Source organism: Corapipo altera, unplaced genomic scaffold (assembly GCF_003945725.1).
Source record: "Corapipo altera isolate COAL_440 unplaced genomic scaffold, ASM394572v1 81, whole genome shotgun sequence".
NCBI lineage: Eukaryota > Metazoa > Chordata > Aves > Passeriformes > Pipridae > Corapipo > Corapipo altera.
Genome location: NW_020884987.1, coordinates 788,798 through 814,007, shown reverse-complemented (window position 1 = coordinate 814,007; position 25,210 = coordinate 788,798). Strand labels below are relative to the sequence as shown.

At 38.7% G+C, this 25,210-nt stretch overlaps 1 protein-coding gene across 2 annotated transcripts in view; it reads left to right on the top strand.

Annotated features, from left to right (window-relative positions):
• Window positions 1-25,210, top strand: part of DIP2A (disco interacting protein 2 homolog A) — an 82,850-nt gene that overhangs the window by 5,876 nt on the left and 51,764 nt on the right. For both annotated transcript variants that reach the window (XM_027666186.1, XM_027666185.1), the window contains exon 2: window positions 17,138-17,209. In XM_027666186.1, coding sequence (XP_027521987.1) covers window positions 17,138-17,209 — 72 coding nt within the window. The remainder of the gene's footprint in view (window positions 1-17,137; window positions 17,210-25,210) is intronic.

The window sequence follows — 25,210 nt, the reverse complement described above, 5'->3', positions numbered from 1 at the left end:
AACTGTTTCTAATGAAACACTTTTGGGAGTAGTGAGGATCTGCAGAAGGACATCCACTCTTATTTTGTTGTCTGTGGCTTTCAGCTTAGGAGTGATGCTGATGCACTTAAAGGCTTAAAAAATGAAAGGACTAAATCTGTGCTGCTACCTTTTTATCACTGAGAGGAAACAGCAAATACCCAAGCAGGAGAACTGGGAGTGCTAGGTCATCAACTTCCTTTCCAATCAAAGCAGAATTTCAAAGTCAACCAGTTAGGTGTAAATCTTGTTATTCTTTTATATGTTGCTTTGTCAAGGAAGATTAAAACCTGTGCGGAACAGTAGTATGATGGCAACCTGTACTTTAAGAAAATTAAATTAAATATATTTTTTCCATGTGTTCTTGTGCAAAAATATGTTTTCCCTAAAATCATAAATGCACATATTTATGAAGTAAGTAGACCTTTATAAAATTAACATTGATCACTGTCCTGTGTTCTACCTCCCCATCCTTCCCCCATACTTAAATCAAGTTCTGTTAGTCTTGAGAACATGAAGTGACTTTTTTTTTTCCCCATTTGCTAGTTAAAATGCTGTTGGGGCATTTTTTTCTTTGGGTTAGTTTAGGGTTTTTTAAAGGAATAAGCTATTCTTCCGAAGCGTGATTTCATTGACGAAGGGCTGTGGCATCTCTTGGACTGAAGAACGGTGTGACACAGAGGCAAGATGCCCAAGGTGCCTGCTTGGTGACATTTCATACAGCTGAATTACAGATGGATTGCCCCGTTCTGTTACTGGAAGAAAGACTTTTTTTAAGTATGCAAAGAGAGAGGCAAAACATTTCAATCTCTCTGATTACATGACAGTTATTTGGTTATTAAGAACCTGTGTATTTACCTTGGAATAAGTATCAAAGTATTTGACAGTTTCTTGGCACAAGGTTTGTAGCTCTTGAGGAAACATAAACTTGATGCATTTGCCTGAGTTTTCTTGAAGTGATGATTGCAAACCCAGGTTTGAAGGTCACAAAATCATTTAGGCTGGAAAAGACCTCTGAGATCATGGAGTCCAACCATTACCCCAGCATGGTGTGCAGTAAAATTGAGTGTATGGTTTTCCTGTGCTGAGATTGAAGAAAGCAGTTCTGCAATGCAGAATTCAGGGGACCAATTGAAATGTGTGGCTGAATCATTAAAGCCTCCAAAACTTCATCGTATCCTTCTACCACTTTCTCACAAATCTGTGGATTTTTGTTGTTGTTGTTTTCTTGTGTTGAAGCTTGTGCCTTGTAGCCAGTGTCTGCAATTTACAATTCACTGAAGAAAGAAACAGCTCTTAAGAATCCTCCGTGTCTGTTGTTACCTTTTGAAGGTCAAGACATTCCTATTTTATTATCTCTGTGTACATCTCTTCAAGAACTTGGAGGGACTTCCAACAACTCATGAATCTGATTGGGTCTCATCCCTTCACTAGCAGGGACTTCTTGTTCTGTGTTCCTGCTGGATGCTGCTAGTGTCTTACGGAAATCTGTCTCTTCTAGAATTTGTTATTTAGGGACACTGAAAATAAACTTATAGCTGGTGTTGTGATATTATGAAGATAGATGTAAATCATCCTTTTTTCTGGCTTTTTATTATCATTCAGTGTGGCTCAAATATTTGATTTTTTTAAATTATTTTTCCTTTTACCTAGTTATAGCCAGATGGCCTCAGAGCTGGATTGGGTTGAGGGCAGAAGGATGAAGGAGGGTGCCAATAATTCAGCTTAGCTGCAACATGAATCTGTACCCGAAATAAATTTTTCTCAGCATCTGCCTTATCTGTGTGACTGTTTCTTCAATCTGTCCTGGATCCAGCCTGGAATGAAATGCTGGCCTTGCTGGTTGTAGCTGTATTTTGTCCTTCTAAAACTTAAAATACGAAAGCTCCCACGAGTCATAATCAGTATGTTACTGCCCCACAGCTCTGGGATTCATCAAATATAAGGAAAATACCAGCCAACTCAGCGTTTTATCAGATAGGGTTTGAAAAGTTATTTGCTTATGGAGAAATGAAAACCTGTTATGGGAGGTGGTTTGGATATAACTGGAGGAGCTTCAGCTCCGTCCATACCATCTTCCTGTCATTAAGCCAGAATTCTGTCAAAGTCCCACACTGAGATTTCCACCTTACGTTATAAGGAGTAGGAAATGTGAAGAAAATGCTGGAATGTGTTGTTGCAAAGAAAGCCTGTCAGGTCATGTTGCGAGAGCATAGGGGGAGGCAGGGTTAGGAAAAGGGAAAATGTTTGTTTGCAGTTACATGTTGCCTGACAAAACTACCGACATTTCTCATTTGAGTTGTTTTTGTATGATTTGGTGAGAGTTACTTCATTTTGCAAAGAATATTCACTGTTTTCAGAGATGGGAGCTCAGTAAAGATTTTTCCCTTTTGTTTTTCTTTCAGAAAAGGTATTTGAAGAAAGTGAGTATTTAGATTTGAGCATTTTTTCTGATTTTTTTTTTTTAACCCAAGTTTTCATTTGCTAAGTAACAACCACTAAGAAAGTTAAACTTTGTAAACCAGCTGGTTGATATTGTAGTACATGTTATAGGAATTACAATGGTTGTATTTGGGATGCTCATTCTTGCTCTTTGCCTTATTTCTACTGCTTTTGGGTTAGACACTTGCATAGTAAAATTTATGACCTTGAAACTTCTTAGCACTCGAGCTGATTAACCTAGCATCACTCCTAGCAGGAACTAGAGGTCTTCTTTCTTTTTTTTTTTTTCCCTCTTCCCTTGCTCTGGTGGAAGTGTGTTGAGAGCATCACTCTGGAGTTCCTCCCGGTTTGACTCCACATAGTCCCAGCTGACTTTTGGGCTGCGCTTAACAGTGCCCCCAGAAACACCAGTGAGGTAAGGATTAGTTTGGCTGCTGTGAGCTTTTGTGTTGTATTTTTGCTGGTTGTGTGTTTGTCTGCCTTGAGCAGTTTGGCAAACTGAGGAACGGTATATTTTGTGGTGTTCAGATCCAGAAGTGTAGCTGGGACCTGTCAGTTTGAGCAGTAGCACAGGAGTCGAGGTGGTGCTCGTTGTTTTCCCTACTCTCGCTTTCCAGCTACAGCTGCCTTGTTGGTAAGGTTTTGGGTTGCTTTTCATGAATAATTCAATAAACAAGTTGTTTAAAAGCATTGATATAGTAATCAACCAATGTGATCGTGTGACAGATGAAGGAATGTGTTAAGGAAATGAGGATTTTTTAATCTCTTTTGATTAACTTAGTGGTTGGAGCAAATTAGATCTATGATTCTGGACTTTTCACAATGGCGAGGCCAGGATTAGATGTATCAGCAACTATTGCTTAAATGAGTGCAAAGTGATAGTTTTCTTCAGATTTGGGTTTTAGCAGATGTTGGCACTGTTCTGATTTGGTTTGGTTTTATTTCCATAGGACATCAGTTTATAAATTTATTGGTGCCTGAGACTGACCATTAAAAAATGAGGGTCTTCCCTTTCTAACAAAAGCTGGTTTTAGGTGCCCTTGAGAATGTTTAGGTTCTGCTAATTGAAGGAAGAACTTTGGGTGCTGGGAATACCTGTAACAGAGGTTTTTACAGGAGGCAGGGGCTGCTCCAGAGACCATGGGATGAAGATCTACAAAAGGTATCAATGTAGTTATTGCCCTTTTCTTTTTCAGTGATTTTTTTTTTTTTGCCTCATTGTTACTAACAGTAGCTTGTGGCACAGCACACACTAAACTACAGACCCCCTCCTTTACACTCGTATTCTGTATTTGGTTGTAGCTATGGCTCGATATTCTAATTTTATGCTACTGTTAAGATTATAAATCGTATTTTAATGATAAAATGGCTGTGTGTAAATCCTGATCTGTATTACTTTGCTCCAGCAAGTTGTATGGGCCTTAAACTGTGAGATAAGTCTTTGCAACTGGGAGTTGTGATGATGAAGGTGCTTACAGGCTGGTTTGAGCCTATGGAGGAGTAGTAGCAGAATGATTAGTGAAGCCAGTAAATGGTAGATAGTAAGAAATAAATGGGGTCTTGTACTTTCATTTGAAATGGAAGCTGTATAAATTAGATTTGACAAACTCAGTGACTTACACAACTGCTGTATTGCTGATCCTTCTCCCCTGTGTTCTCTGGCTTGTATCCAGAGGGGAAAGAATAAAAATAATTTTAAACATACAAAATGTGTGCAGAGCTAATATCTGACAACTTGGTTTTGTGATCATTACTTGTTTTCTGTGCCCTCCTGCGCCTCACTGCATCTTTTACTGGGCAAGCTCTTGCATCGGGGTTGCTTTTACCATTTATTTGGATAGTTTCCTTTTTGAGTCAGGCCAATGTGGTCACTGTTGTGCTACAAACAGATTTTTCCTGACTGTGGAAAGAACCTTTTCTTGGTTTTATCCAGTTCTGTCCAAAGTCTTCAGCACCGGTGATAACCCACAAGCTTTTTGGAGGTTTTAGCTTTCTTTAAAGTGAGTATCTGTAAGTAGTGAGGTGAACTAACAGACACTTGGTGCTTAACTTTGAGCTGTACTGTGCAGGGCTTCAGTGATGTGTTGGTGCAGCTGGTGCAGTTTGGGAAGCCCAGTAAACTGACTCATGACAAGAGGTAGCCTTGCTGTGTTCAAACAAGCAATGTTTTGACACTGCAAAAGAAAGAGAGATTCTGAATCGGTGTGAGATAATTCCCTGGGGTGCTTGAAGGGACTGTGGGATAGACTGATGATTCATGCAGTATTGATGTTATAAAAATTGTGTTCATCACATGAAGTAAGTCTTCAATGCCCTTTTATAAGGGAAAGTGTGAACTTCAAAACTTGAGAATTTGTTTGTAGTCCTCATCACTGGATATCATATTTGGGAGAATGACTGCAGTAAAATTGTTATCTGGTGCTGTGTAAAGACCACTGCCTAGTTTACAATTATGACTACACACAGCAATATTAATTTCTAGTGAACAATTGGTGTAAGTATCTTCAGCAGAATGTGGTTCAGACTGATTTTAATAGAGATATTTCTATAAGCACAAGACCAGAGGAGGTGACCTGCCCCACCTCAGCCCCCTGTTCCCCCTCCCAAAATCATATTGACATACTACCTTCAAATGATAAACCAGGTGATAAAATAGTAGTGTTTGCAGGTTTGTGGATTTGTAGATATTTTTAGCAGCAGTGATGTCATATGTATTTAATGAAATTAAACTATTAAATTGGTGTTTCATGGTAAATGCCAGTGGGTTGTATTTTAAGACTAAGGAAACTTATGTTTAAAAGAAATCCATTTACCAACCTTATAGGTATTGGTGTTACTCCTTTGAGATTCATCTTCAGGTTTTGGACTGCTTTCTCTAGATAAGTGATTTATTTGGTTTCAGGCATATCCAAATATTTTCAAATTCTTATGGAATTGCTAGCTCGTGCAGTCTACGCTTAACTGGCATGAGCATTTAAAAAAATAACTATTGGTATGTTTACTAGAGAAATTTTTGGAAGAAATTGAAATGGTTTTTTTCCTATAAAACCAGGAGGCATCATTATTCTATTTATTTCTTTTATCATAGCATAGATTCACAAAGTTTGGGTTGGAAGAGACCTTTAAAGCTCATTTATTTGGAGAACCAGTGCTGAAGCAAGCCTTGATTAGTTCCTAACCTTTCTTAGGTGCTAATTAACAAATGTTGGCTCATCTTAGGTTTTTTAGGTGTTTCAGGAAGTTTCTGATATATCAAGGCTTTCACAGGACACTTCTTGGAGAGTCTTGAATACAAGTGAATTTATTCGCAGGGATTCTGAACAGCAGGTCCTTGACTGAGGGCTGCTGAAAGTGAGGCCTAAAAATAGAAATAAACATAAAAAAATGTCATTTGACAGAAGAATGTCACCTTGATATCTTTAACCTCCTTTTGGTGTTTCTGTACATTTTAATGAATGTTGACACCATGTTAATAACATCCCTGATTCTTAACTTCTGCAGGAAGGGACTTTACTTGTGGCTATTGTAGTGAATTTTTTTTGTGCTCACAACAGAACAAGTAGCAGCAGGATCTTAAGGAAAATCTGCATGCAGAGTATTGACTGAAATTACTTTTTCTATTTTTCTTTCCTAACTGCAGTGACTTGTAGAGTTTTTTAGGGATGTTGCATCAGGCTGACATGAGTAAGCAGAATTTCTTGATTTCGGTCTTTATTCTTCTGGAAGCTTTCTAGAATTTTGGGGAGAGGGAACCATAGCAACTGGAAAAGGTTTAGAATTTTAAACTCTTTAAGCATCTTTCAGAATTTGGGAACTAAAGTTGTTTCCTAAATTTATGAGTTAATCAGTACAGCTGTTGAAAAAGCACTTGAGTATCTAATAGAAATATATAAGGACTTGAAATTATTATCCACTTGTGCCAGGTTTTGAGTATTTTAAACCCAATGGTTTATGGGTTAAGTCATGTACACTGGAAAAGTTGACAAGATAATTACAGAAAACTAAAATGCCTTTGTTCCTGAGAGAACTTCTGAGGGAACATCTCATTTCTGAAGCACAAGCTATGAAACTGTAGAGAATATAGGATTATTGGGATTCAGTGGTTTTCTTGCATACCAAGGCACATCATAAGAAAACACATGTAAAAATCAGAAAACCTCTGCAGTTTGGGAGTACTGGAAAGTTCAAAATTGTGGAATTTTGGCTGAAAAATCGAGCTGTTAATGGTATGGCAGGACAATTCTCTTAGGAAAGTGGTTGCATTTCCAAAAGCAAAACCTTGTTAAAAAAAAATTAATAATAAAAAATATATATATAAGTTGATGAGAACTCAAGACACAGGTTTTACAGCTCTCTTACCAGACTGCTGGAGAGTCTTAATTTTTCCAGGAATAAAAAGCAAAATGCTCATGAATTAACAAAAGCCATGGTAGAGCAGTGGATAGTGGCTCTGGTGGAATTTTTTTCCTGATCTTTTCAAAGACTGGAGAGAGAAAACTGGGGAACCAGAGAAACCTAATCTAATTCGATAAATGGGCAAGGGGAGTGAAGCAGCATTTGTACAGGTCATGTCAGCTGCTTCTACATATTAGATTAACAGGAATTTAATTGATTTAAAATTCCACAGCTGTTTATAAAATGCATAGAGGCCATTAACTTGTCTTCTGATCATCAGTTAAAATGAAGGGGCTAATTATAGCTATTTGAAATCCTTATACTCTAGGAGTGTCTGTATTTTCTCTATTAGCAATGTAAGGACTTTTTTATGCCAGTCCAAAGCAATGTAGATCCCTGAAGCATGTGTCTGTTGTGAACAGGAGTGACTTTGTCTCATGAATGTTTAAGCCAATTATTCAAACAGTTTAAACACGATTTGAGGTGTCAATTTAAAAATGCTAGTATATTCCATTTATTGCAGAAATCTTCATAGTGTTAGTGGTAATTCAAACAGTCACCACTCTAAGAGGTGGCATTGAATCATAACTCTGTGTTGTGTAGCAGTTGTTATATTGGGGGAAAATAGCTACAGATTTATAACTTCCATCTTTTCTGGTGACAATAAAAAATAATTTATTGCATAGCTTTGTGTTGTTTTCACAAAAATGCAGTATACAGATTTTATTAGTCATTTAAGAAATAATAACAAAATGTTGAAAAATCCCAAATCCTTTTGATAAGCACTTCTGAAAAACAGATTTTAGTTTTTTTGGTAAAGAAGTGAACCTCTGTTCTGGAAATGGAGTTCAAAGAGCTGGCTGAGTGAGCTTAGATGGGGCAAGTATTGCAACATGAAATGGTGGAGGTGTTATCTGTGTCATGTTGCCCTTTCCCTTGTGCTGCCTTTATCCCTCACCTCCTGTGATCTCCATCCAGGAGCTCTTGCGTTTCCTGGAAGCCCATTTGAAGGAAAAAGCAGGTAGCCCTTTAGCATAATCCTTTAGAACTCACAGATTTACCAAAGTGACTCTAACCATTTTAACGTTTAATTAATTTAATTTTTTTAAATAATGAATAATAAACCATTGCAGTTTAATGTGCTGGTGTTTAACTTAGCCTTTCAATCGGCTGAGAAAATGCTTGTGCAGCCCTTGGAGGGGTGATGGTGCCAGGGTATTTGGACACAAGTGCCCAAACCTATTGCTTTGAACTAGGCCAGTTTTGCTGCCAGTGAGTTTCCTGTGTGGAGACTTTTGTATTCCAATTGCCTAACTTTAAATGCAAGAGATTGAGTAAAAACCAACTTACCAGTAGCTTGCTTGATTCTGCACATATCTGCAAACTATTTTAATGCAGTTTATACAAGGTGAGAGCAGATCCAGGCATTGTCTTTGAAGATACTGACTTCTGTGCAAGCAGTGGCATCTCTTTTTGGTTTTTTGGGGTTTGTTTTGTTTTTTAAAGTACTTGGGTGGTCCTGTTTTCTGTACTGCATCCAACAGGCTGTTGCTGCTTCACCAAGTTTCAACACCAGCGAGAGTTGCTGCTGGGGATCCTGGGGCTAATTTTGAAATAAATCCACATTCAGACTAAATCTGAATTTAGGATGAGGTGACTTTGCATTCCATGACACGTCTGAATGAGACCATTTTGAGTATAAACAAATATAGATTATCCGTTTTAGGATGAAAAGGTTGAAACAGGTGATGACTGCTCCTTCACAAGTACCCCCAATCCGCGCCTCCATCCATGGCCTTCCTGCTCATGTGCTTCTGCGTTCTGAAGCCTTTTCTGTCTTAGCAATAGAATTAAAAAAACAAAATGGAAACCTATTCAGTGTTCTGTTCATTAAACAATGTGTCTTCAGTGCACTGGATGAGTCAGAGGTCTTGTTGAAAAATAAATGTAGTCATGTAGATTTTCCCAGCACTTGCACACAAGGGACTATGTTGGGCTGAATGGACAAGCTTGAGTCTGATATTTTTGTACGCCCATGTTTGTCTTTGTAACTGTAATTGTTTGTCTGGGCTTGCATTTTGGGCACTCAGAGTGGTGTGGTGGTACTGGGTAGCATTGCATTGGTGGTTTTTTTTTTTTGTACTGGGCTTCCCTGTCAAGGCATCAAATATGTGATCTTTCTGACGTTCATAGATGAATACTGTTTTAAGGGAATTGCTTGTAATCTTTTTATTTTAATAAAGAGATTCCAAGTGATTAAGTGATTAGTAATTACTTAATAGTGTTAAGGAGCTGTGGTGGAAAAAGCTGGTTGTAATGGAAGAGCTTGAGGGAAACAACTGTTTGGTGTCAAGTGGAGGACCTTTGGTGGTTTTTCCTAGAAACTAGGTTTTGTTGTAACTTTTTGTTTAATTGAAACTTTGTTTTCTTGTGGGTTACTCTCACTGGGGTTTTGGAGGGGCCCAGTGCAAGTTTTATCTTAACAGTGCTCTTCCGGATCATTGTTATGTTGGTAACTAAGGGTATTTTACTGCAAAATAGTATTTCTCAGGCCTTTGATTATGGATATCACTGCATGGGATGATCTGGAAACACATTTGTTTTGTTTTGTGCTGGAGTTGGTTCACTTTTTCTTCCTCGTGTGTTTTGTTCTTAAGCAACCAATTTAAAAATGATTTTTGTGTTCAAGACTTGATGTAATAAAGATGCATTTCACAAATAAGGTTTTAACAAACCTTACTTTATAGAAAATACTGCTAATTAACCCCTGCCTTGGCAGCAGTGCGGGAGCTGTGTGTTACATTCAACCTCAAAACAGGTGCTGATTGGGGACTTAAGCATCTGAGACCGCAGACACCAAACCTGGCTTCCCTTTGGCTCTTTCTAACCAGATAAATGAGGAAAAGGTGCAGTTGGCAGAAATCACAGAATCACAGAATGGGTTGGGTTGGAAGGGACCACAGTGGGTCATCTGGTCCAACCTCCCTGCTCTACGTTTTGTTGCCAACATTTTGTTCTTGCTGTTCGGGGAGAGCTCCAGTTCCTGAGCAAATACACTTAATAAGCAGTGTTGCAACTAGAAATAAATTGTAAATAAGTTTAACCACCACCAGGACCCATACTGGGGCTTCCCAAGTGTGCAGGCACTGAACTGTTCTGATCCTAATAGGGATTGATGTTTTTTTTCTCCTGCCAGGAGAGGATGTTTGTGTGCACCAGCTGGCTTGCTATGCCTCCTGCTTCTGTGAATAATTCAGCTGGTTTCTTTTTTTCCAGTTTATCATTTCGTAGTTCAGCCAGGATCGCTGAATCACTTAATCTGTTTGTGATAACGTCAGATGACTTACGTGCATCCAATATATCAGTGAGGTCTGATTCTTTAGTAAAATTATATTGTGTTATGCTATTTTGTAGCTTTAACATGAATATTGCTAAAGATTTTTTTTTTAAATATGCTAACATTTTATTTTAAAAAGTCAGTGTCTTCATTCAACATAAAATTTTACCCAGTAGCCACGTCCCTTCCCCCCATTCTCTCCCTCTCCCCCCAGTTATTTCAAGATTAACTTTAAATCTTTCCTCTAAAATATGATTTTACAGTGCATTTGAGGGTGTGCTGATGATGTGTTAGGAAACTAATCAAACCTGAAACTCAGACCTAGAAATCCATTGAAAAAGTTTCGTAGTTTACAAATTGAAATAACTTGTGTATGGACTAGACATTGCAGGTTACCTGCCTTCTCTTTCTATGTTTTGAATGTACTTTGTGAATTTTGAGTGTTGTGCTGCGATTTGAGTGCTTTGGGGTTTGCTGGTAGGTTTTTAAATGATTTTCATGGCCTGATAAATGAGTTGGATTTTCCCATGGTCTGAATTAAATGGCTTCAGTCTTTAGTGTGGTGCATTGTGCCTAAATGGCATCTTTGTGGTTGCTACCACAGTTTGAATATGAGCTTTTTGTAATTAGTAAATATGAAATGCTCAGTTGCCTGTAAAATGTTTGCAGCTGATGGGGTAACTTCGTGGATATAAGTGGAGAGAAAAAAAAAAAGTCAGCATAAAAATAAAGCTTCATACCAGTTTAATAGTCTGAAGTGTATTCATTGTGTTGATTTATCACTGTACCTTACATAATGACTGTGTGAAGGATGTGAAAGAAAAAAAAGGTTCTTTAGATGAAAGAGGGAGTTACAAAAACTTAACAGCTTCAAACAACATTCGGTGGTGTTTGTATCTCTTTTGTTTTTACACACACATTCCTCAAGGCAAGGGATGACTTCATGATACGAGGCATTTATTACCAAGTTAAATACAAATTTTATTTTGTGATTGGTTATTTTAACTGAGTTATGAATAGAAAATTCTCCCTACCCATTAAGTTTCTTCTCTTCACAGCATTACTGGAGAGGAATGTGTATTGCATTTGCTGCTAAAATGTACTTTAGAAAGGTTTTTTCTTTATGGTTCCCCCATTTCTGTATCTGGTTGTTTCTAGATTTGCATATTTGGAGGCGGTTTTCATGAAGTCTTTTGGGTAACCGCAGAATTACTTGGTTCAGACAATTATTTCTGGCCTCATTCATTATAATGGTTGGTTAGTACATGCCAGACAGTTATTCTACTTTGATATTGTATCTTTGGATCTAGGAAGTGATAAACAAAAACTCTGAATATTTTCATCTCTACAGTACACTGAGATTTTGGTTATTTGGAAATAGCATTTTCATAATGGTGTTTGAAGGGGGACACATTGCATGCATACAGCATCCTTTCTAAAGCTTCTCATTTTGGTGTCTTATCAAAATAACTGTGTCAGAGAATAATTTTTGGCTTGAATTTTAAAAGATCCTGTTCATTGATATGCCTGACCACTCCTAGTCTGTTTTTTTCCAACTTCTTTTGTTGGCTTTTCTGGAAGCAGACAGTACGTTCCCTTGGACCAGATGATTCCCATCGCTCCCTCCCTGTGCATGTAGCTTTCCTCAGCTTCTTAAAGGGGGTGGGGACATTAATGATCTCCATAATGATGAGAAATGAGGGCTGTACCTGGTTCAATAGATGCTGTTCACCTACAGGTGTACATGGAGCTGGCATCTGTCGGTCTGGTCTGTGCTCTGCAGGGAACCCTGATGGCAGAGAAGGGAAGTGGTAGAGTTGGAGCTCTTCCTGTCTCCCTGTGGTTGGGGCTTAAGGCTTTACTGCAGCAGTGTAAGAACAATTCATTAATTGGGCTTAACTGAACCTGGAAACTCTTCTGTTAAGGCTTCTTTTCTGATCCAATTATTTAACCTTCTTTTACCCTGTCAGATGCTGACTCCTGGCAGATGAAGCAAGTAAATGTTAAAGGCCAGGCAGCTCCAGAGTTAAAAGGGACCAGCTCTCTCTTCTCCCACTGTAAATGCACAGTTCACAAATGTGGATTGTACAGAACAATCTGGAATGCACTGCCTTTGCACGTCCTCTCAGGACTGCATGCTTCACTCGCCTTGGCTTTTTTAGTTTGTAAATATAAGTGGTGCCTTTGTCCTGCAACTGTTTTGAAACTTAGAGGTGGAAAAGTGATATGTGTCAGAATAGAATTTTCTAACTAACATTTAGCAGTGCCATGCCAATTACAAAACTCCTAATGGCTTATCAGACTAAATCTATTAGTTTTGATAATGCATTGTATAATTTATTAGGCAATTAATGGTGTTGGAAAAATAGAGGGTCCCACTGTGTAACTGGGCACAAAGTGGAAGATAGAGTTTTCTACTGTTAACATATTGGTAAAATTCTTTCCCTTTCTGTTATTAAGATACAATTAGCTAGTCAATATTTGCCTTGTATCTAGACCTTGATGTTTCAGTGGTTCCATTGTGTATGCACAGCTTTAATGAAACTCTACAATTAAGTAGTTGTGTGTTTCCATACTGTTGCTTTTACATGCAAACAAGTTTTTGTACTTTGATAACTTAAATTCTCTCAAAGGGATGAAAGTCCTGCTGCAAATTAAGAATTACCAATAACATACATTTTCAGTGAAGTTGTGCTAAACTTCCAACCCTGCTTCAAAGGCATCGTGATGTTCTCAGCAGGTTTCAAATAGGACCTTTGAAATGGAATTTCTGATAGGTTAGTCAAGCTCATCACCATATGGAATGATCAGATGTCACTTTTTTCCATTTTAAACAGATTCCTGTGATATGAAAGATTACAATCAAGATGTTTTCACACTTAGCTCATCCTATGCCAGCTAAATTAGGGTGTCAATCAACCTACTAGATGTAGTAGACACAGACCTACCAGAGCCTTTATCTCAGGGATGGCAACCATTATTGCCTTCAGTATAGTTTGAAGGTGCAAAATCCTTTCTTTAATTTTAAGTAAGGATTTTTGTCTTCTAGTTCCTTTGTTGTCTGTTGATCAGTTTGGCTTTTGCCTGATTGATACAAGTGAGTGCAGTGTCAGGGAGAAGAACATGTAGCAGGTAACCACATCTTGGAATGGGCACTACTGGTAGGTTTGGGAGAGTTGTTCTGGTTCCTAGATTTAGGTGGTGATTAAAGCCTGAGGGTTAATAAAAAGGTTTGTGAACTGTCACTGTCAGAATCTTTTGATGGGACACCTAGATGTGCCCTGGCTTGAAGCTCACAGGTGTGCATATGGAGAAAATGTGTCCCAAATCACTTCCAGTCTTTCCAAATGTTTGCTAGGTCAAGGCTTTAAGCACATTTAAACAGTCATTGTAGCCTGCCATAATGGTCTTCTGGGAAAGAGAACAAGAGAACTTCTCTACCCAGAGAAACTGTGGCTTCCCCATCCCTGGGAGTGTCCCAGGCCAGGTTGGATGGGGCTTGCGGCAACCTGGGCTAGTGGAACGTGTCCCTGCCCATGGCAGGGGGCTGGAACGAGATGAGCTTTAAGGTCCCTCCCAACTCATTCTATGAGTCTAGGATAATTCTGTGGCAAGTCCACAAAACTTTCCATGGGTGATACAGTTGTGGTGGTGGTGTTTTTTTTTAAGCCAATAATACCTCAGTCAGCTTTGTCAGCTCTGCCCTCTAATCCCAGTGAGGACTGTCTCTCTTGCTTTCACTCCTTTACTGGATATTGTGGCACTTCTCACCTCTGTGCCAAGTACTCATGCACATGAGATCATACATAATCTTATACCTCTGGGGTTAGTCCTCTCATCCACAAATTCCTCAATCCCAGAGAGAAGGATTAACAGGACATTTGTTCTGCAGGGCTCTTGTTGTAGTGGACTTGGCTGCACTGGGGCTTCCATTTGTGACTACAAGTTTAGGCGTGAATACAATCATCCTGCTGTATTTAGGCACCACACCTTATTCTTTCTCTCTTAGAGATCTTTTCCAACTCTTGTGTTTCTGTGATTGTGTATCAGGGACCTGTATTGGCTGCCATGGTGGTGTATAATAATTGACACACCTTTAAGTTCAAAGCTGGGTAACAAGAGGTCTCTGACATGACTTGAGATGTGTCATGTGTGACTGAAAATAGAGATCTGACTTAAAATAATGACTGAGTATTCATTGCAGGAATTACATGTGGCTGATGCACAGCAGCAACCCCTTAATGAACAACTTTATTCTACTGCCATGCTTTCTCCATTTTCGGTCTTTACACGTTGATAACAATTAGCAAGGGCTTTCTGAAGGCTGCTCAACTGTAAATGCATCTTGCTGAAAAGATAAACGTGTTTATAGGAGTGTGGATTTGTTTTCAGTCTCTGCTTACTGCAGTTCTCAGGGCTATATTTGAGGGAACAGCATCCTTGAGATTTTTGTGACAGAGGTGATTGTTTAAATGGTTTTGTTGTCCTTTATTACAGGTCAGATGAACTAATTTCTCGGTATTACAAAAATATTTACCAAGGTTGTTTAAAAGGTAGAATTAGCAGTGATTCTTGCTGAATTGATTCTTCCAACTCCACCAACTTTTCAAAGACAGTGACAACCTATTCCAGAAAGATGGGGGTTGTACATTAAGTATTTCCACAGGTGACATGTGAGTTATGTTCTAGACTGGCAATTTGCCTTCTTTCCAAACCATCCAGGAGCTGCCTCTGCAGGCAGAAGCCAATGTTTGTGCCCTTGACTTCATACTGAAGGAACTGGCAAAGGTTTCTGCAGTGATTTGTCAAGAGTTGATGGACCTGAGATTGTGACTGTGCTCACCAGTGGCCAGTTCTTAAAGGTTTCATCTTGCAGAGTTAGAGCTGACTGTGCATTAAACGTGGATGTATAGCTTATGTTCATCCACGTTTAATGCACAGTCAGCTCATTTAGAAATGTCTCTGCTCTTGACCTCTGCAAATTGGGGCCGAGGAGCCATTTCCTTATCTGTAGTGAATGCCAGGCTCTCACAGAGCCATCCTCAGCTCTATTTAGTGAATTTGGCATTAAACTTCTGTTAGCTATAGTGCTAACATTGTGGAATAGAACCGCGCCTGGGTAGATTCAGGGAAACTGCATAACAGATTCTTGTGTGCTCTAATGAAGAATATGCTCTTTATAGGTCATTTCAAGAAATGCCAACACTTTCATCTCTGTCTAATTTTCTTGGAGCCTCTGACAGTTTTAATATATCTATAAATATAATATAGACATATATTATTTATACTATAGATACATTTTATATATTATATATATAAATAAACATATATCTATATGTTTTATAACACTTCAGATATTTCAAGCAGAGATCTATTCCAAGCGGAGATCTAACAGCTCAGGCTTTTGCAGGCTTCCCAGCTGCTCTGCTGAGGCTGTGGAACCTCAGATTGCTTTTGCATAATGCAGTAACTCAGGAGAAAGTGAGGCTGAATGACAGCAGCTGAGGCCCCGGCATCACCAGATGTGGCTAAGCAGCTCTTTTTGGAAGAAGTGAGGGCTCACAAAGAACCCCATATGATGGGTTAATCCCCCTGAGGCTTTGGGGGCGAGGAGGGGGAAGCAGTTGTCAGGAGCAGTCCACCCCCAGGCTTTGGAGAAAGGAACAAAGCCCAGCTTGGCTGGGCAGCACAGTCTGACCTGCCACCGCACTGCAGGAGGAGACAGAGATGCTTCTGACTTTGTCCTCTTCTTAACCTCATTCAAGGAGAGTCCTTCAAGTCAGCATTCCGGTAAAATCAAAGAATTTCCAAGTGCAGTGAGATGACGAAGGTTGAAGTATTCTGGTTGAAAGGAGCCTCTTTTCAGCCCTGCCTTTTGATCGGTGCTTCCCTGGCCTCCCTGTCCCACTGGGTGGTACCTGGCAGGGGCTGAGCTGCACAGAGAGTTGGTTTAAAGGTGATGTGAAGGATTTATGAAACTGTGAAAATTGCTGCCCTTGAGCTTACAGTATGGCAAACTGGTGTAAGGTACAGTTTGGATCCTTAAAGAGTGTGCTGAGCTTTACTTCTGGTTTAAGATAAACTGTTCTTCCTGCTGGTGCTTCTTGTCTGTTGGATTGGGGTTTTTTTCCTCCACCACTGAAAATTATGCATCTCTTCTAATACCCTTTTTTTCTTTCTTCTTAAAAAGTGTAATTCATCATTTTGCTTGGACATTTGTGGTGTTTTGTTTTGGTCTCATTCTCATTTTGATGTAATTGTGTATATATATTTCTTCTGCTAAAAATTTTTCTGCTCAAGAAGAATGGTAATTTCTGTCTTGTGTCCAAATTTTATATGAAATATTTACACAGGTTTATGAATAAAAACTGGCTGATTGTAGTTTGAAATACCTGCAATGATTGAAGCACTCCAGGATGTGCGTTTTTTTTTTTTTTCTTACCTGTTTTGAACAGTGTCTTTGAGCTCCCAGTGCTTGTTCTGGCATGCTGTCAGTAGCTTTAAATGATGCATATGCACTTGTATGGAGGTTGGGGATGGGAGAATGAAGTGACTTTGTGTCTGTTAGCAGTGTTCTCTGATGTTTCTCTAATGTAGGGGGCAGTTGGATGTTTGAGGAAATGGAGACTATTAAGCAAAAAACCAAACTCGACCTTTATGGATTAAGAAAACTACTTGAGAAACATTTTAAAACAGAGTAAAAACTTTTCTGTGTAAAATCTGACTGAGAAAAAGGGGTTCTACCTGGTCAGAGGTAGGCTGTTTTACTGAACCATATGTATGTAACTAATGCCTTTTTTTTTTGTGTGCGTGGTTTTTTTTCCTCCTACATAGTTTGCTTTGTTGAACTCTTTCACCAGTATGTCGCTAGAAGAATGTGCTTGAAGCAAAGATCCAAATGGGTAATTTCCAAGCAACATGAATTTATTTCTTCCTTTTCTTTAGGAGACATCACTCAGAAAGGATATGAAAAGAAGAGGGCAAAGCTGTTAGCACGGTACATACCACTCATCCAAGGTGAGAAACTGTATGGGAGTTACACCTTTGTGCTTAATCTGTGAAAATGTGTAATGGAAAAGCTCTCACTAAATAAACTGAATGAATTATAATAGTGTCTGATATGGCATCTAACCAGCAGTGGGAAGTGGCTGTTACAGAGAAGGGAAGAGCAAGGGAAAAGCCTGAAATTGTTTGGGTTTTTTTTAACTTTTATGTGAAATGTTAAATGGTAGCCTTCTTGTAGCAAACCTTAGTTTGACAACTGCATCTGAGACTTTAAGACAACTTTAGAAATTAGTAAAGTTATTGCTAAAAGCAAATTGGCGTCCTTCGTTAGATGGAAATGCTCAGTAGTCATCACTGTCATGCTCTAATGTGCTTTTTTTTTTTGCACTTACCCTCTGCCACACCCCATTTCCCTTTCCCTCCCTGTACCCACTCTGTTTATTCAAAATACTGTTTTATTATAAGCTATTACTTCTGAAACTGGTTATTATCAGACTTGATTTTGGCCATAAATTAAATGCCCAAATTTTTTTATTATTTATTTTTATGCTAGGACACCGAAATCACCTGGGGTTAGAGCTGTTGTGCTTCCATTGAGCTTTGGTGTTCTATAATCCCCCAATTTTTCTGTAGCTTGAGAGATTTTGGTTAAGACAATGGAAAATGAGAAGCAACCAGGTTGAGTGGAAGAAATAACGGGACACTGTAAATAGTTAGAGATACTTTTGAACAGTCAGAACATAATCTGATGTTTCATCATGGGGGTTCTTAGCAAAGGTTTCTTTTTGCGATTTTGGTTTTTATTTGTTTTGTTGGGTTTTTTTAAGAACAGGTGTAACTTTTACCTTAACATATTTATAATCTCTGTAGACCATGCGGAACCAAACTCATCGCTATAAAACAGCTCATTCCTTGGATAGAAGCAGTTTGGATTTTTTGGGTGACTTTTGACAGTCAGCAGTAACCTCAGCTACCACAGCTTCTCCTCCTTACCCCAGTTCTCTGGAAAGAACTGTCTCAGTTTTCTGTTCAGAGTGCCCTGTCCTCCAACTCAGCTTAAAGATTCTGAGACAAGGTGAAATATGGATTTTTGATATGGATTTTGACTGAGGATTTACAATTACAAGGATTATTCTGACAATACCTTCTACTAGAAAATCACATCTTCGTATTTCTGTCTCTTGTTAAATCTCTCATCACCTTTGATTTACTCTGCCTTCACTCCTTTCTATTGAGAGCGGAGTTTTACTTTTTATAGGGTTTTTTTTCTTCCCAGCCCTTAAACTGAAAGGCTGTTTGCACAAATTTTTCAAGTTCTGAGCTCTCCAGTGTTGCTTAGACAACTACAGCACTTTGTCTTCCATGCTTTTTAAAGCAAATTTTAAAGCTGGGTTGCAGTGTGAAGCACATTTGTTTCCCTTTTCTGCATGACTATTGCTGGCCCCGTGTCACACTTTAACTCTTGGGGTCTTAGAAGCAACAGTGACTCTTGTGCAGAGTTTCCAGGGGTGTTGGACTGACTACAGGTAGTTGTCCACTCTAGAAACCTGCTGTGATATCTGTATTTCCAGTGGTGTTTTGTAACACCTTATTGAGGTAACCTGCTCATTCAAGAGCTCGCTCAGCTGACATGGTGTATGAAATTACAGATGGCTTTGGAAGGAAAAAAAACTGCGTGGGGAAAATATATTAGTGACACTTTTTTTAGAGTTGTTTTCACTGAAGCTTCTCTTTCAAACTGGAGATGTTCAGGAGTGTTTCATTCAGGAGGAGTGACTTCATATAGTCTGGGTTAACACACTAACATCCTGGACAGTGTTTGGAAGAAAGCATATCCTAAGGAGATGGCAGTGCAGATCCATGGTCTCTTGATTTGTCTGTGATCGGATGTTAGGCTGAAGCAAGAATCTTGGGTCCCTTTAGATTTCAAACTGCTTAAAAATTTCTCCTTGTTCAGCCAGGTTTTCTGTAATCACCTTAAGAAGTGGTTTAATAGGCAGCAAAATCCTGCTTGCTTGATACCATGTTTTCTAAGAAATACCATATTACCTGATTTTTTATTTTTTTTTTACCAATTCTGCCTAGTTTAGCATTAAGCTGACAGGAATCTAGCTTTAATATGCTCAAAAAATTGGTGGGCTGTCTACCTCTGAGCAGGAAGAATGATATTCTGTCAAAAAGACGAAATTTGCTTAAAACATGAAACTAACTGCTTATTTCAATTTCCTGACATGTGTTCCATTAACCCAGTTGTAAGTTGGAATTTGGTTAATTGGCACAGCTTCAGTGTAGCTCAGATTAAAGTGTGGGAGTCCCAAAGGCTTTGAGCCTGCAGAAATCTTCTATCATTAACAATTTGATTGCAGCATTCCTGATAGGATTCATAAAATTCATTATCCACGAAGTTTTTGCAGACTGATGAGTTCTTAGTCTGTGATGTGACTACCTTCAGAACTGCTAACTCATGTCTTTCTGCAGCTTTATGCCTTGGAAGCATATTCATGCAGTTCTGGAAGTTTAGCGTTTTATGTTATACCTCATCCACTGCCACCTAAAAACTAATCACATGGCAACTCCTACTCTTCCAATGTCATGTAAAAGGAATTGGGTTACATTTCTGCTGCCCTGTGTAGCTGAATCTGTGGGGAGCCCAGTTATTACCCAGACAGTGTTAAATAACTCCACAGAGCACTTGGTGAACAGAAAAAAACAGCAGTGGCTGCAAAGCACATTTTCAATTAGCAGGAAAATTAAGCAGAACACATCACCATTCAGGAGTTGCATTTCTTTAGGCTGTTTTGTGTTCTAAAACTCTAAACCTGCAGTGATGAAGAGTTAGTGCAAATGTTAAGATTCCTCTTAGAAACCATAAAACTGTGTAGTTACGTGAAAATACTAACTAAAATGTGTTATATTTCACTAATCCAACCAATGCACTGTGCAAAATTAAAACCAAGTGTTGAGCAATAGCAAGCCTTAAACAGTAATTAATTATTTTAATGAAGTAAAACTTATAATAGTCAGTAATTGGTTTCCTCAGTCAACCTCTGTGTGTGCAAATTTCAGATAGAACTCTGAGGAAATAATTAATTATATCTGTAGGCAACCTGGCATGCTGCTTGGTGAACCTTCCCCAGTGATGGATAACATCAGACATGTGGCAGAGATGGATTTTGAATGTGGATAGAGCTGGGGTGAAAGAACCTTCAGGAATAACCAGATAAAATCAGAAGCATTTACAGAGACTGTCCTGTCCTGATGGGCACCAAATCCTGTACTCCCTTCTTTCCTTGAGCCAAGGATACTGTATACTAGAGTATATAATATAATGTATATAGTATATATACTGTGTATATATAGGTATTTACTATATATATACACACTATATCTATATACTTTATATAGTATATATACTGTATATGTATATACTATATACACTATATATACTTAGTTGTCATCACTCTGTTGAATTCCAAGAACCTTTTGATAGTTCCTGGCAATGACAAGAGGTGATTTAGAACAACCTCAGGGTCCTGACCATGCCCCCTCCTGGCTACTACAAAAATCAACCCTGTCCTGGGCAGAACCAGGACATTGGAGCATTAAAAAATTCATCTTGGGGAGTGGAGTGTCATGTTGGATGTGAAATAAAGAAAATTTCTCCTGCACTCCAGTAAGAATGTTGGTAACTGTAGACTTCTTGGTGCTTGCCATGCCTTTGCCTGAATTCTGCTGATACTGCAGACCCCTGAAACCATTTCAAAGCTAATTTAACCAAAAGGAAAGATGAAATATGAACTTCAGAGTTTAGGACAGAAGCTATGAAGGTAGTCTCCAGTTCCTTTTGTTAAACAGGAGTTACCCTGGAACAATTCTCTGCTACTGTGGTAATTTCCTGCTCACCTACCAGTTGTTTCTTTAAAAAAAGCCACACACAGGTATTTTCTGGAGTTTTAATAACTTGGCCAGTGTACTGTTTCTTATCTATCTATCTATCCATTTACAATATATAAAAATAAATTTTATATATCTTTATATATAAAAATATAAATAAAACAGCTACACTGTTATATGCATATAGTATTTATAATATATGTAGTTTTTTAACCACAGTACAGGAACCACTGCTGCTGTACTGTTAGATGGGAGCACCAACCAACTTTTCCAGCTCATGCAGAGTTTTCCCTTTTGCTTAAACCTAGTTTTAGTTAACTACATCCTGGCCAATTCCTTGGGTGCTGTCTGAGCAAGAAAAGCAACCACAAATTCCCAGTTCTTTTCCATTTGACGTGTTTTGCTGAGTTGGAGATGGATGTTGGGCATTAACTGAGGGACTTCTGCTCTGAAAATGTGCAGGTGCTGCTTGATCCTCCCTGTGTCTATGTATTTCTGCTGAAACTCCCTCTGGAGAAGGTGAGATGCAAGGTTGGGAAGGGAGACAGTCCTGTGTGGATATTGCTGGCTCTTGCCCGTAGTACAAAGCTCTCCATCATCTCTTAGGCAGGACTCTAAGAGCATTAGTTTTGATAAAGCTTCAGCAAAAGATGACTGGGGGAGATTTTTAGAGGAAAAGGAAGATAGAGAGTGGGGAGCCTAGTTGAAAGGAAAAGATGACTGCGCTGCAAAGGAAAATCATACCTCGCTTGGCTGGAAGGGGAGACATTCAAAAGGATCTCTCTAAAGCAGAAAGACAGACTGTTGTCTGCTCTGTGAGCTGAAGCCAGTGGGCAGTGTCTACCAGGAGTGTTCATTTTGCATCCTTACACTTTCAGATGCTCTGTTGCTTACCGTGCTGTTCCTTATTCTTCCCAAAGCTTATCACTTCCAATTAACTGGAAGTATTTTTTTGTTCCGCCATTGTCTCGGGTACACTTTTTTTCCATCTCCTGGGTGTCAGTTCTCTGTCTTTTACCAGGAGTGGTGATATTACCATGAAAGTGCCGGTCTTGGGCTTCCTTTCTAGCAGAACTCTTGCTTTATGATGGTCGTTTCCTTAGTCTCATGATTTCTTTCTGATCTTTTTACAGTATTACTGGTTATTTTCAAGTTGCCTCTTTTACTGGCTAAATGAGCTTGCAGCTGCAGTCAGTGTCCTGGTGCTAATTTACAGAGCAATCCCCGGAAATTATTTCACTAGATTTAGTTAGTGCTAGGGAAACTCTTTGCTGAGTGACTTCATTTCTCCTCTGGTGCCAGAGTGATTCCACTCTCACTTAAATTATTTTCTTTTGTACTTTTCTCCTCTTTTCTTCCTTAGCCTTCTGCTCCAGCAAAATTAAAATGTTATCATTTTCAAGTTTTCATTTTTAAGGAAAGTGATGATGAAACCTCCTCTAGTTTTGGTTAAGGCTGGCATGTCCCATACTTCTATTTTTCTTACATTTTCATTATTTTATGTCTCCGAAAAGTATTTCTGCTGCTACCAGGGATACATACCCTTTCTATTCCAACTAAAAGACTGGACCAGGTGATCTTCAAGGTCCCTTCCACCTTGGTTGCTCTCTGATCCTATATAACTGATTTTTGTTTTTACTTTTTTGTGGGTACTTCAGCCTCGCATTCAGTTAAAAAGGGATGAGTTTTACATACCCTATAGCACTTAGTGCCTGTAGTTCCTTTTTTAAGGGATCTGCAGCTTACTCTTGTGTCTTGGAATCTGCAATAGCTTTTATAATTTCTTATAATTTATAAGAAAAAAGTGTAAGTACCTCCCTTGATGCTACTCCTACTTTATATTACAGGTGCAATAGGTATGATCAAAGTATGTCCAAATTTTAATTGGCTAATTTGGTTAGCTCTTGGTGTAATTGGTTTAAATGAGATATGTGAAAATGTAATGTGATCCTGTGGACTAGTTGAAAAAACTCTTTGTAGTGTCACTGCTCACAGTTTCCCAAAATATCAAGAGATTGCTGTTGATGTGCTTTTTCAGTTCAGTGTGGGTTTTGGTATTGCACCTTTATGACCGAATCTCATAGCATATTCTTTTGAGACCTCGAATGTGGAGACTGGGCTAGTACATTGACTATGTATTTTGTTCAGTTTTTTGGTGATAAATTACTTTTTCCTGAAAAGTAATACTCATCCTGCATCTGTCTGACTGTATCTGTTTAGGTACCACAAATATTTTTGAGCTTGCTGTCAAGGGAAGAAACAAAATGTTGGTGATTTCACTCTGTGAATTTAAAAAAAGAAATCATTCAAAGAAACCAGTCCTTGGGCAGGTGGTTCTAAAGTAATCTGAATTTAGGTGGTGAGGTCCAAGGCACTCACCCTTTCTCATGGTTCGTTTGGTGATTGGTTGGTGGTCACCACACAAGCAGTGGTAAAGGCTACCTAGGTAATATAAAGCTTAATAATGATTTTAAGGAGGATGTATTCTGTATGGATCTTTATGCTACAGAATATTGGGTTGAGGGTTTAGAAGCTGGACAGTGACTGACAGACAGAATCCTCTTATGTCAGGAGAACTGGGCTGCTTGTGAAGCATCTCCTGAACTGCTGCTTAAAATAGACTGTTATTTTGAGAAATTGAAGTTCTGGCTAATGACATGTAGGTATTCTGCTTACCAGCCTTGTCATAGTGCCTAAAAAGCATCTCTCTTGCTTCTGGGTATTTCCATTGAGACAATTTAGTTAGCATTTGGATTCACTGAGTTGAATCCAAATCTTGGCTTATATTTGGACTCATTGAATTTATTACAAGTGGTTTTTATGCTTTTGTGGTTTTTGCTGTTGTTTTGTGCTTCCTTGAATGGAAAGTAGTAATACCCTTAAAATTGTTTCATATGGTTCAGGTGGAAACTTTATGAGCTGGAGTTTACTGCCTTGAGTAGAAGAAAATGTTGTAGAATCGTGGAAGACATCTTTTGTTATCATCATTATTTTTAACTTTGTGAATTTCTGATACCTTATTCTGGGTAATAAATTACACTGAGTAGATCCTTGTTCAGTCCCACTGACCTGGAAGGTGTGAACACTTAGATTATTTTTGGATCCTGAAGACAAAAAATGTGTGCATCAGGTGATAATGTTCTAGGATGGGGTATGACAGTAAAGACTGATGGCATTGAACTGTGACCTGGAGCAAGGACTGGATACTCTATAACTGAGGTGAGGCTTCTCCAACCAAAACGTAAAGTGAGGGCCTCAGTCCTCCGATTTCAGTCTCTAGAGGAATAGTTTTCTGCCTTAAGTTTTCTGTGAAAAGATCTGGAACTCTACATATGTGTTTTATGTAGAACTTGAACATCTCAGGTCATTTTTATGAGAAGAGTTTGCTTTCTTCCTTTACAGTTCAGAGGGAAATAACTGTATCTAGAATCCTGTTTAAAGAAATCTGGAATTTTGGAGCTGCACTTGAGGTGTCTGTCATCTTTTGTTCCTTTCTTATTCCCAGACCCAGGGAATAAGGTAATAATAATAGCTGCAGAAAGGTTTGATACTGTACAAAGAGTCTGGAGTTTCCTCTCTGGCCTCCCTCTTCCCCTCTTCTCTCTGCAGAGCTGTTTAATATGTTATGATTTGAAAATTTGATCTCTGCCTACCTGATACCAGGTGTCTTTAGTTGCACATCCTCCCCAGCAGTAGTGCCAGCAGAGGATTTTCCTTGTCCTGGCAACTCTTCACTGCTCTTAGAGTAAAATCATTTTTGCTTGTATAAATCAAAATTGCTAGAAATGTCTGTATTGATTCTCCAGTGTTTGTGGTTGGAAAAAGACAGTAATAATTCAAATACTAACTTTAATTTCGTCCTGTAGAAGTGAATTTTTCAGTTAGTTGGAACAAGGAGCCTCTTTAAGACTTCATTCTCGCTAGCTTTGGGTAAATTAAAAATGGACAACATGTACCTTTAGTGTATCCTTCAAATATTATTTAAAGGCTTCATTCAGTGTGAATGAAGGGAGGTAGCCTCATTATCCATCTGCTTTTGCTGAAGGCTAAGGTAGTGATTTGCATAGTAGAAGAATAAATGAACGAGCTCACCAAGCTTGTGAAACGGGATTTTTCTGG